Below are 13,060 nucleotides of genomic sequence, written 5' to 3'. Positions count from 1 at the left end.
AGGTCACCCACCCACCTCATCCAGCCCATCTGAGAGCTGTTTCAATTACTTCTCCCTGAAAATAGGGCACTTGACTGTCTCGCCAGTACCCAGAGCAGTGCCCGACGCTCATTACAAATTTGTTGCCCGAATGAACCTTGTCAACTTACAATTGACAATATTTACTCTTTCCATTGAAGAATGAGCATTAGTTTTTTCAAAAAAATTAATGCTGGATGTTATAACGCAGACTTGTGCACCCATCATTGAAGCACGGCCATGTATGCATGTGTGATGTGTGTGTGTGTGTGCGTGTGTGTGTGTGTGTGTGTGTGTGTGTGTGATGTTTCTGTAAATGTAAAATACACCACGCATGGGATGGAACAGGCCCAGATGGCTGCAGCAGGACCAGGACAGGCTCTTCTCCCACTCCCAGTACTTCCCAACCTGCCCCTCGGGCCCCAGGCTTTAAAAAAAAAAAAGGAAAGAAAATAGGAAAGAAACTAGAAAATCTTACACTTAGGAGCCCTCAGGGGAACTGAGATATAAGACAACGCGCTCTCGGGCCAGTGCCGCCCAGGAGGATCACTATCCTGCAAAGCCTCAAGGGCCAGCCCAGCAAGATGCTGGGGCCACACGGTCACTCCGTGCTGGGGCTCGGCTGGGCAAGTCCCCTCGGCTGAAGTCCCAGCCCGGGCAGAGCCCGCAACCACCTTCCAGCTTCCCAGGCAGGCGTTTCCCGCCCCACACTGGCCTGGCTGCCTTCTGCCCCTGATGTGAGCCAGCCCAGGGAGTTCAGACCCTACACATCCTTGCTTTGTACAGGCCAAAAGAAAGGAGGCAAGTAGAACTCGGAAAGAAATCGTGATGATCTGGGAGAAAGCAGCAATTTATCTGGGGAGCTTTGGAAGGCGCCTCTGCGTGTAGCCCCACAGCGCCCCCTGGTGGCTCTCGGCCTCCCTAATTCCCTTCCTGAGAGTAAACGGAGTGAAGATGCACTTCGTCCCTGGGGACCAAAATGTGAGCTCAGAAAGTCCCGCGAGACAAAACAACTGACGACATCAGTGCCCCAGAAAAGGAGGGAGAGGTGGGACCCCAGACTCTGACACGGCCGTTTACGATCATGGTCGCTAAGTTCCCCACCATGCCAGCGACAGGGTTGCCTGGCTTCAAGAAAATAGGTGGCATCCCAAAAATGCGCCACTGCAACTATTTTTAATAATGGTGGCTATTTGCAGCACAAAAGGACTCTTGATTGTTCCAAAAATCTCCTTTAAATAGCCGGTCCTATTGGTCTATTCAAGTGTTGCTGTACGAACCATAGAGAATGTAGAGTCTTCATGTGGAATTTCAAGTGTCTCTGTCAACTGAAAACAACTGGCACTGAAGAGAAAGCAAATCTGAAATGTGAAGGGAACTGAAAGAGTGCAAATGATTTGGTTTCCCAAAGTGTCATTGATCCCAATGTTTTCCGGTATTGCGTAAAATGCGGCATATCTATATTAAAACCGGAAAAAACAAAGTGGGGGGGGACCAGAATAATCATATTATGAGGATTTGTTCTTGAAGCCATCTGTGTTAACACAGGTCTCTTGCACTTAAAACACAAAAATCAGTGCAGAAAGGCAGGACCCAGCAGGTATAAATGAACTTCTTTCTGGGTTTTTTCTTAGACCTCTCAATTTTTTTTAATATTGGTGGATTGGTGCATGAGAGGAACCTGTACTTAAGGTCAAGTCTTTTTCTTTTACCTTCATGATATGAGGGCCCCCTGTTGCAGACGGGGGCTGGGGTTTTGATTTCCTAGGAGAAGGATTTTCACAGATTCAGAAAACTTCCAGTGGCATCTATGGAGTAGTGGTGCTTGAGAGAAGCAGAGGATGGAAAAGGGTTTGTTCCAGCAGCTGGTTAACCCTGAGAGTCTGCAGTTTCTTCATTCAACAAATATTTTTGAGCACCTACTATGTGTCATGTGTTATTCTAGGCTTCAGGGATAGAGCAGTGGACACAACAGGCAAATTCCCTGCCCTCATAGAGTTTATACTCTACCTGGAGGAGTCAGACCATAAACTGTATGAGGAAGTCAGCTATACTGTAGGTCAGATGATGGCAAGTGCTACAGGCAAAAATGACACACAGTCAGGAAGAAAAAAAAGCAAAGAGGTTTGAGGTCTGCACCCTAGGGTGCCCCAATGCCCAGAGTGTGGGGAGATGCGAAAGAACCAACAATTCAGCCTGGGCAGGAGGAGAGGCAGGAAATCCTGGGATGCTAGAATCCAAGAGAAGAAAGGGAGTCAGGGAGGGAGTGAGCAGCTATGAGCAGTGCTGCTTCCATAATCAAGATGAACACTGGGAACCAGCCATTGGATTTGCAAGGATTTGCTCCTGGGTGATGTTGAGCAAAGCCATGGTGTGGGATGGTGGGGGCAGAAGCCTGGTTGGCCTGCTCCCCAGTGAGAATGGGAAAAGGGGAATTGCAGCCAACAAGGGCAGACAACGGAGCAAAGACATGGCGGTAGCTGGCTGCCCTTGTCACATTGTTCTCCTGCCCTCTCCTACAGCCGATCCACCATCTTCGTGCGACTCCACACCAATGGGAATCAGGAGCTGCAGTACCAGCCTGGGGACCACCTGGGCGTCTTCCCCGGCAACCACGAGGATCTAGTGAATGCCCTGATGGAGAGGCTGGAAGACGCACCCCCTGCCAACCAGCTAGTGAAGGTGGAGCTGCTGGAGGAGCGGAACACGGCTTTGGGTAACTTCAGCCAAGCTAGGCACCCCCCTCCCCCAGCCATTCCTGGATCCTGGCCCTTCTCCAGGGAGTTTCAAAAGCAGAGAGGGGCTTTCTGTCCTCCTTCATCTGGGACAGCAGCTCAACATTGATTTGAGCAGCTGATCGCTTTTCTTACTGCCTTCCTCACCACTGCCACACTGCCCACCAGGTAAAGAGCAGCTGAAGTCTGATCCTGAGCCCAATGGGCAGCTAGAGACCGGACCCACAACTTTAACCTCATCAGAGCAAGTTCCAACAGGTTTAAGTAAACATCCCTGACATTCATATCGAAGTACTTTCAAAGGGAAATGGGTCTCAGTGCTGCATCACAGTGGGCACAGGTGCGCTTGGGGCTCAGGTGTGAGTCAGTGCTTCATCAAGGTGGGCACAGGTGATCCTGGGGCTCAGGTGTGAGTCAGTGCTGCATAGCAGCGGGCACAGGTAAGCTTGGGGCTCAGGTGTGAATTAGTGCTTCATCACAGTGGACACAGGTGAGTTTAGGGCTCAGGTGTGACTTAGTGCTTTGTCCCAGTGGGCACAGGTGAGCTTGGGACTCAGGTGCGAGGAACTACAGCCCATGTCATAGTGACCTTTCACTTTCATGAAGGAGTCAGGGTCTAAAGTCAGGGCAGAATGTAGAGAAAGTACCAGTGCAAGCCCTGCTGAAAATGCCTTGGGAACACCATTTTGGAGAGACACACTCTCTCTTAATAAATCCAGCCCTGCCCGTTTTCCCTCCAGTGTTGGAGCAGAGCTTTATTTATCTTAGGTTGAGTCCTGGTCAAGTAGAGGTTTGTGTTCAGGGATTTTGTTGAATGGAAAATAGACAGAAGCAGTGGTATAGTAGTTTGAACAAGGTCTGGAACCTGACTGCTCACCTTCACACTTAATGAGCTGTGTGACCTTGAGCAGATTCCTTAACCTCTCTGTGCTTCCATTTTGCTTATCTGTAAAATGAGGATAGTAATAGCACCCACCACACAGGGTTGTTGTGGGGATTAAATGGCAATAATAATGCTGAGATAGTACTTGGCATATAGAAAGTGCTAGATAAGTGTTAGGCAGGTTTGCAGTTTTTAAACACTAGAATCCTGCTTGGAGGGATGAGATTCTGATACGGTGAGAGGACAGAACAAATAGAAATAGAGTCATATCTCAAGCTCACTTGGGGCCCCACTGCGTAGAAAGCCAGTGGAATGTCTCTTGCTATTTTAATATTTTTCTCCTCTTTTCATTTTTATTGTTTAATTTTTGGACCAGTTTGCCTACTTGATTTTGGAGAAGCTACTTGCACAGGATCCTCCGACCCCGGGTGTGGCCGTGGGGTGTGGACGTCGGCGAGCTGGTTTGCTCAGCTCGGGGACAGGCCCGTTCTTCCGGCCCCATCCTCGGCCCCTGGAGCAAGCCTGGCCTCCCCGCTTCCCCTCGCACTCACCCCCACGCCCCCTGCTCCTCCACAGGAGTCATCAGTAACTGGACAGACGAGCACCGCCTCCCGCCCTGCACCATCTTCCAAGCCTTCAAGTACTACCTGGACATCACCACGCCGCCCACGCCCCTGCAGCTGCAGCAGTTTGCCTCCCTGGCTACCAGCGAGACAGAGAAGCAGCGGCTGCTGGTCCTCAGCAAGGTGGGTCCCTGGACCTCGTGCAGCCCCGAGGCTGCTGTCATGCGTTGTGTAGTTGTTACAACAGTTGTCCAGCAGGTGGCAGTCTCGAGGAAGGGGGCGACTTTTTCTAATTCACCGTAGCGGCTGGTCCTTTTTGGCTCTTGCTAACCGTCCCCCTCGTTCTAATGAAGGCCTAACAAAACGAGAGTGACCCCCTTGAATCTCAAAGTTCTCTGCCTGCGGTAAAAATTGCCATGCTAGCTCTATCCTCCTTTCTTTAGAACCCTTGTGCTTCCGTTAGTTGGCCCATGCTTGGATGAAAAAGGGACTGAGAGAAATCCACAGGACCCTGGTTTAAAGATAAGCCTTTGCCGATGCAGAGAAGCTAGGTAGGGTGCTAGAGAGAGGAGGCCTCTGATGGCAGGGTGACCAAAAGCTGCTTCCCTACCCTTGCTTAGAAACAAGAACTCGCCTGCCCCAAGCTGCTGCAAAGCTATGCTCAGTAAAAACCTACCAGGACCAATCCTGCTTCTTCCAGTGGGAGCTCCTTCCCAGGAAGCAAGCCCCGAGTGAAGCTGGTTAACTTGCTTCTGCTCTCCAGGAGATGGGATTGCACAGTGGGCAGCACCATGTAGATACACAACCTTGATTTAGAGTTGTAAATTAATGGGGGGGAGGAGACAAAGAAATATGAAGAGGGACCAGATTGTACTTTTTGCACAGAATTATTTAAAGTAGAATTTAATGTAGCTGTAAGGGTTAGTCTGCTTCCTAATGAGCACAGATTTTTATTAGGGGAAACACCTGTGTGAGATAAAGAATAAAGAAGGTGCCAGATAAAGCTGGGAGAACCATCAGCCCACAAAACAAGTCTGAGCCCAAGTGAAGGAGAGGGTAGGAAAGGTGAGTAGAAGCATGCTAGACTGCAAGGCAGCCTAAGGAAGGACTGGCCAGGTCTTTAGGGAGGCTGCAAGCCTGAGCCAGCTTTGGGGGATCCCCCTTTCTCCCAGGATGGGCCTACCTCAGTATCCCCGCCAAGCTCCGTCATCGGTGGGGAGCAGCCCCAAGGAAGCCAGGCCTGGCACCAACAGAGTATGGATGTCAGTTTTAGAGCACAGGCTGCAGGGGCTCTTGGTCATTTACACCCCCTGCAGCTGGAGGGCACCACCCTCTAGTGGGAAAGCAAGGGTGGTCTTTGGAAACACAGGGAAAAAGCTCTGTTACATAGTGCGCTGATAATAGGCTTTTCCTGTGGCCTCAGCAACTGAAGGCTCCTATGACACCAATCAGAGACTTCCCAGAGCGGTTCAGAGATGCAGCAAAAATAATTCCAGGAGCCCCAGGGAGTTGCTCTGTTCCCTGGTAACCGCTGGGCTTTGCTGTCAACTTGCCCCCAAACGTGATCCTCCTCACGCTCCAACCTGTTCCTTTGGGGCTGTCAGTTAAAGTCTTGAGCATGACCCATGCTCTCTGCAGATGCATCTCCAGCCTCAGCAACCAACACATCACAGGCCTGCTTTTCCTGCCCGCTGTGGCGTCTGGGCCCAGCAACTCGTGACTCCCTCCTACAGTGCATCTGTAATGACCTTCATAATAGCAAGAGAGGGTGGTGGTTGGGGCATAGACTCTGGACCCAGACTGCCTGGAGCAGAGGTCAGCAAAACTTTTCCTCTAACTGGCCAGAGAATAAATATTTTAGGCTTGCAGGCCATTTTATCTTTGTCGAAACTATTTGACTCTGCCACCGTATTCCAACAGCGTAGACAATACAAAAACGAATGGATGTGGTCATATTCCAAACACATGTTATTTATGGACACTGAAATTTAAATTTCATATAATATTCATGTGTCATGAAATAATCTTAAAGAATTATTCTTTTGATTTTTTTTCCCCAACCATTTAAAAATGTACAAACAACTCTTAGCTACAGGCCGTACAAAAGCAGGTGGTAGTCTGGGTTCCACTTGCAGGCTGAAGTTTGCCAACCCCTGGCCTAGATTCAAAACCCAGCATCAAGCCCACCCCTGATCAAGAGGACAGAGTGAGATACTCTAGGGCTCCATCCCCACACAGAAGCTTTGAATAACTAGCAAGAACTGGCAGAAATCTCTTTCTCAAAGCTCCAGAAAATAAAGGACTAAGCAACAGGGAAAGTGCGGAATCAAGAAAAAGTCTTCTTAAAAAGTGATAGGATCTCCTGGAGCCCTGGCTATCCCCTGCTCCATCCATCATCAGCTCAGTGCACAGGCAGCTCATGCTCCCAGTGTGGATCCCTGGTCCCGATTCCAGAGTGATCAGAATAACCCTTGTGCACATACTGGGAGCATGTATGTCTGGTCCAATCTGTCTGGTGGTGGCCTGAGGGACTCATCATCCCAGAACTTGCCCTGAATATAGAAGGTGGCTCACCAAGCTTTTCTATAGATGCTGTAGGAGAACAGTTAAGTCATGCTGCCTGGGACAAGGGATTGCTGGCTGTGTGACATACAGGGCAGTGCCCAGGACCATGGGGAAACTGTTTCCTAGGAAAGAGGGGACATTCATATCCATGTAAACAGGGGCATTCCTAATGCCACATGCACACACCCCTGACAAGATAGATGCACAGAAGGGGTCAGGGAGATCCCTATGCTTTGGCCTCAAGCTACATCTAAGCTCATTGTATGGATAAGCTCTGAGGGACAGCACTTACACAGGGAAATAAATAAAAAAAAAAATCATTTTTTTGCTAGCTCCTGGCATACAAGGAAAACTCAGTCACAACACTAGTTGGATATGAGCTTAAGGAAAAGATGCCTCAGAATCTAAATTTCAGTGATAACACATTCAAATATCAAAATGTCCAGGTTTCAACAAAAGGTTACAAAACATACAAAGAAACAGGAGTCGATGGCCCAGGCAAAGGAGAAGATTAAATCATGAGAAACCATCAAGTAGGAGGATCAGATCTGGGACATACCAGAAAAAGGCTTTTAAATATGCTCAAAGGTCATAAATATCCTCAAAGAGCTAAAGGAAAATGTAGACAATGAACTAAAGGAAATCAGGAAAATGATAGAGGAACACAAAGAGACTATCAGAAAGTATGAAATTATGGAAAGGAACCAAACAGAGCTAAAGACAACAGTAACAGAAATGTAAAGTTCCCTCAAGGAGTTCAACAGCAAATTAGAACTGGCAGGAGAAGGAATCAGTGAACTTGAAGATAAGACAATTGAAATCATCCAGTCCAAGAAGCAAAATGAAGAAAGAAGGAAGAAAAGCGAACACAACCTGAGCAACTGGTGGGATGCCATCAGATGTGCCCATCTACACAATGTGGGGGTCCCAGAAGAGAAGAGGGAAAGAGACAGAACATTCATGGAAATAATGGCTAAAAGCTTCCCAAATTTAACAAAAATCATGAATTTACACACTCAAGATGCTCAATGAACTCCAAACAGGATAAACCCAAATAGACCCATACTGCAGCATATTTTAATCAAATTGTTGAGTGCCAAAGAAAAAGAGAGAGTTCTGAAAACCATGCAAGAACCAATGAGTCACGTACAGGGGAGCCTTGATAAGATGAAATGCTGATTTCTCATTGGAAAGCACAGAGACAGAAAGACAGTGGGAAGACCAATTTAAAGTGCTGAAAGCAAAAAATTGCCAACCAAGAATTCTATGTCCGTCAAAAGTCTCTTTCAAAAATGAAGGAAGGAGAGAGGCGGGGCAAGATGGCGGACTGGTGAGCTGTATGTTTTAGTTACTCCTCCAGGAAAGTAGGTAGAAAGCCAGGAACTGCGTGGACTGGACACCACAGAGCAATCTGACTTTGGGCATACTTCATACAACACTCATGAAAACGTGGAACTGCTGAGATCAGCGAAATCTGTAAGTTTTTGCAGCCAGGGGACCCGCGCCCCTCCCTGCCAGGCTCAGTCCCGTGGGAGGAGGGGCTGTCAGCTCCGGGAAGGAGAAGGGAGAACTGCAGTGGCAGCCCTTATCGGAAACTCATTCTGCTGATCCAAACTCCAACCATAGATAGACGGAGACCAGACACCAGAGAATCTGAGAGCAGCCAGCCCAGCAGAGAGGAGACAGGCATAGAAAAAAAAACAACACGAAAAACTCCAAAATAAAAGTGGAGGATTTTTGGAGTTCTGGTGAACATAGAAGGGGGAAGGGCAGAGCTCAGGCCGGAGCCCAGGCCCTGAGGCGCATATGCAAATCCCGAAGAAAAGATGATCTCTCTGCCCTGTGGACCTTTCCTTAATGGCCCTGGTTGCTTTGTCTCTTAGCATTTCAATAACCCATTAGATCTCTGAGGAGGGCCCTTTTTTTTTTTTTTTTTTTTTTTAATCCTTTTTTCTTTTTGTAAAACAATTACTCTAAGAAGCCCAATACAGAAAGCTTCAAAGACCTGCAATTTGGGCAGGTCAAGTCAAGAGCAGAACTAGGAGAGCTCTGAGACAAAACGCAATAATCCAGTGGCTGAGAAAATTCACTAAACACCACAAATTCCCAAGAAAAGGGGGGTGTCCGCTCACAGCCATCATCCTGGTGGACAGGAAACACTCCTGCCCATCGCCAGCCCCATAGCCCAGAACTGCCCCAGACAACCCAGTGTGACGGAAGTGCTTCAAATAACAGGCACACACCACAAAACTGGGCGTGGACATTAGCCTTCCCTGCAACCTCAGCTGATTGTCCCAGAGTTGGGAAGGTAGAGCAGTGTGAATTAACAAAGCCCCAATCAGCCATCATTTCAGCAGACTGGGAGCCTCCCTACACAGCCCAGCAGCCCAGAACTGCCCTGGGGGGACGGCACTCACCTGTGACATAGCACAGTCATCCCTCAACAGAGGACCAGGGGGTGCACGGCCTGGAAGAGGGGCCCACTTGCAAGTCTCAGGAGCCATACGCCAATACCAAGGACTTGTGGGTCAGTGGCAGAGACAAACTGTGGCAGGACTGAACTGAAGGATTAGACTATTGCAGCAGCTTTAAAACTCTAGGATCACCAGGGAGATTTGATTGTTAGGGCCACCCCCCTTCCCTGACTGCCCAGAAACACGCCCCATATACAGGGCAGGCAACACCAACTACACACGCAAGCTTGGTACACCAATTGGACCCCACAAGACTCACTCCCCCACTCCCCAAAAAGGCTAAGCAGGGGAGAACTGGCTTGTGGAGAACAGGTGGCTCGTGGACGCCACCTGCTGGTTAGTTAGAGAAAGTGTACTCCACGAAGCTGCAGATCTGATAAATTAGAGTAAGGACTTCAATTGGTCTACAAATCCTAAAAGAACCCTATCAAGTTCAGCAAATGCCACGAGGCCAAAAACAACAGAAAATTATAAAGCATATGAAAAAACCAGACGATATGGATAATCCAAGCTCAAGCACCCAAATCAAAAGATCAGAAGAGACACAGCACCTAGAGCAGCTACTCAAAGAACTAAAGATGAACAATGAGACCATAGTACGGGAGACAAAGGAAATCAAGAAGACCCTAGAAGAGCATAAAGAAGACATTGCAAGACTAAATAAAAAAATGGATGATCTTATGGAAATTAAAGAAACTGTTGACCAAATTAAAAAGATTCTGGACACTCATAGTACAAGACTAGAGGAAGTCGAACAACGAATCAGTGACCTGGAAGATGACAGAATGGAAAATGAAAGCATAAAAGAAAGAATGGGGAAAAAAAATGAAAAAATCGAAATGGACCTCAGGGATATGATAGATAATATGAAACGTCCAAATATAAGACTCATTGGTGTCCCAGAAGGGGAAGAAAAGGGTAAAGGTCTAGGAAGAGTAATCAAAGAAATTGTTGGGGAAAACTTCCCAAATCTTCTAAACAACATAAATACACAAATCATAAATGCTCAGCGAACCCCAAATAGAATAAATCCAAATAAACCCACTCCGAGACATATACTGATCACACTGTCAAACACAGAAGAGAAGGGGCAAGTTCTGAAAGCAGCAAGAGAAAAGCAATTCACCACATACAAAGGAAACAGCATGAGACTAAGTAGTGACTACTCAGCAGCCACCATGGAGGCGAGAAGGCAGTGGCACGATATATTTAAAATTCTGAGTGAGAAAAATTTCCAGCCAAGAACACTTTATCCAGCAAAGCTCTCCTTCAAATTTGAGGGAGAGCTTAAATTTTTCACAGACAAGCAACTGCTGAGAGAATTTGCTAACAAGAGACCTGCCCTACTGGAGATACTAAAGGGAGCCCTACAGACAGAGAAACAAAGAAAGGACAGAGAGACTTGGAGAAAGGTTCAGTACTAAAGAGATTCGGTATGGGTACAATAAAGGATATTAATAGACAGAGGGGAAAAATATGACAAACATAAACCAAAGGATAAGATGGCTGATTCAAGAAATGCCTTCACGGTTATAACGTTGAATGTAAATGGATTAAACTCCCCAATTAAAAGATGTAGATTTGCAGAATGGATCAAAAAAAATGAACCATCAATATGTTGCATACAAGAGACTCATCTTAGACACAGGGACACAAAGAAACTGAAAGTGAAAGGATGGAAAAAAATATTTCATGCAAGCTACAGCCAAAAGAAAGCAGGTGTAGCAATATTAATCTCAGATAAAATAGACTTCAAATGCAGGGATGTTTTGAGAGACAAAGAAGGCCACTACATACTAATAAAAGGGGCAATTCAGCAAGAAGAAATAACAATCGTAAATGTCTATGCACCCAATCAAGGTGCCACAAAATACATGAGAGAAACACTGGCAAGACTAAAGGAAGCAATTGATGTTTCCACAATAATTGTGGGAGACTTCAACACATCACTCTCTCCTATAGATAGATCAACCAGACAGAAGACCAATAAGGAAATTGAAAACCTAAACAATCTGATAAATGAATTAGATTTAACAGACGGATACAGGACATTACATCCCAAATCACCAGGATACACATACTTTTCTAGTACTCATGGAACTTTCTCCAGAATAGATCATATGCTGGGACATAAAACAAGCCTCAATAAATTTAAAAAGATCGAAATTATTCAAAGCACATTCTCTGACCACAATGGAATACAATTAGAAGTCAATAACCATCAGAGACTTAGAAAATTCACAAATACCTGGAGGTTAAACAACACACTCCTAAACAATCAGTGGGTTAAAGAAGAAATAGCAAGAGTAATTGCTAAATATATAGAGACGAATGAAAATGAGAACACAACATACCAAAACCTATGGGATGCAGCAAAAGCAGTGCTAAGGGGGAAATTTATAGCACTAAACCCATATATTAAAAAGGAAGAAAGAGCCAAAATCAAAGAACTAATGGATCAACTGAAGAAGCTAGAAAATGAACAGCAAACCAATCCTAAACCAAGTAGAAGAAAAGAAATAACAAGGATTAAAGCAGAAATAAATGACATAGAGAACAAAAAAACAGTAGAGAGGATAAATATCACCAAAAGTTGGTTCTTTGAGAAGATCAACAAGACTGACAAGCCCCTAGCTAGACTGACAAAATCAAAAAGAGAGAAGACCCATATAAACAAAATAATGAATGAAAAAGGTGACATAACTGCAGATCCTGAAGAAATTAAAAAAATTATAAGAGGATACTATGAACAACTGTATGGCAAGAAACTGGATAATGTAGAAGAAATGGACAATTTCCTGGAAACATATGAACAACCTAGACTGACCAGAGAAGAAATAGAAGACCTCAACCAACCCATCACAAGCAAAGAGATCCAATCAGTCATCAAAAATCTTCCCACAAATAAATGCCCAGGGCCAGATGGCTTCACAGGGGAATTCTACCAAACTTTCCAGAAAGAACTGACACCAATCTTACTCAAACTCTTTCAAAACATTGAAGAAAATGGAACACTACCTAACTCATTCTATGAAGCTAACATCAATCTAATACCAAAACCAGGCAAAGATGCTACAAAAAAAGGAAAACTACCGGCCAATCTCCCTAATGAATATAGATGCAAAAATCCTCAACAAAATACTTGCAAATCGAATCCAAAGACACATTAAAAAAATCATACACCATGACCAAGTGGGGTTTATTCCAGGCATGCAAGGATGGTTCAGCATAAGAAAATCAATCAATGTATTACAACACATTAACAAGTCAAAAGGGAAAAATCAATTGATCATCTCAATAGATGCTGAAAAAGCATTTGACAAAATCCAACATCCCTTTTTGATAAAAACACTTCAAAAGGTAGGAATTGAAGGAAACTTCCTCAACATGATAAAGAGCATATATGAAAAACCCACAGCCAGCATAGTACTCAATGGTGAGAGACTGAAAGCCTTCCCTCTAAGATCAGGAACAAGACAAGGATGCCCGCTGTCACCACTGTTATTCAACATTGTGCTGGAAGTGCTAGCCAGGGCAATCCGGCAAGACAAAGAAATAAAAGGCATCCAAATTGGAAAAGAAGAAGTAAAACTGTCATTGTTTGCAGATGATATGATCTTATATCTAGAAAACCCTGAGAAATCGACGATACAGCTACTAGAGCTAATAAACAAATTTAGCAAAGTAGCGGGATACAAGGTTAATGCACATAAGTCAGTAATGTTTCTATATGCTAGAAATGAACAAACTGAAGAGACACTCAAGAAAAAGATACCATTTTCAATAGCAACTAAAAATATCAAGTACCTAGGAATCAACTTA

The 13,060-nt window shown here is 45.5% G+C and overlaps 1 protein-coding gene across 1 annotated transcript in view; it reads left to right on the top strand.

Moving 5' to 3' along the window:
- The window catches only part of NOS1 (nitric oxide synthase 1), a 93,269-nt gene that overhangs the window by 63,134 nt on the left and 17,075 nt on the right, over positions 1-13,060 (top strand). The window contains exons 21-22 of the mRNA XM_037817229.1: positions 2,541-2,734; positions 4,213-4,382. Coding sequence (XP_037673157.1) covers positions 2,541-2,734; positions 4,213-4,382 — 364 coding nt within the window. The remainder of the gene's footprint in view (positions 1-2,540; positions 2,735-4,212; positions 4,383-13,060) is intronic.

Source organism: Choloepus didactylus, chromosome 23, assembly GCF_015220235.1.
Source record: "Choloepus didactylus isolate mChoDid1 chromosome 23, mChoDid1.pri, whole genome shotgun sequence".
Classification (NCBI taxonomy): Eukaryota; Metazoa; Chordata; class Mammalia; order Pilosa; family Megalonychidae; genus Choloepus; species Choloepus didactylus.
This window is presented reverse-complemented; position numbering and strand designations above follow the sequence as displayed.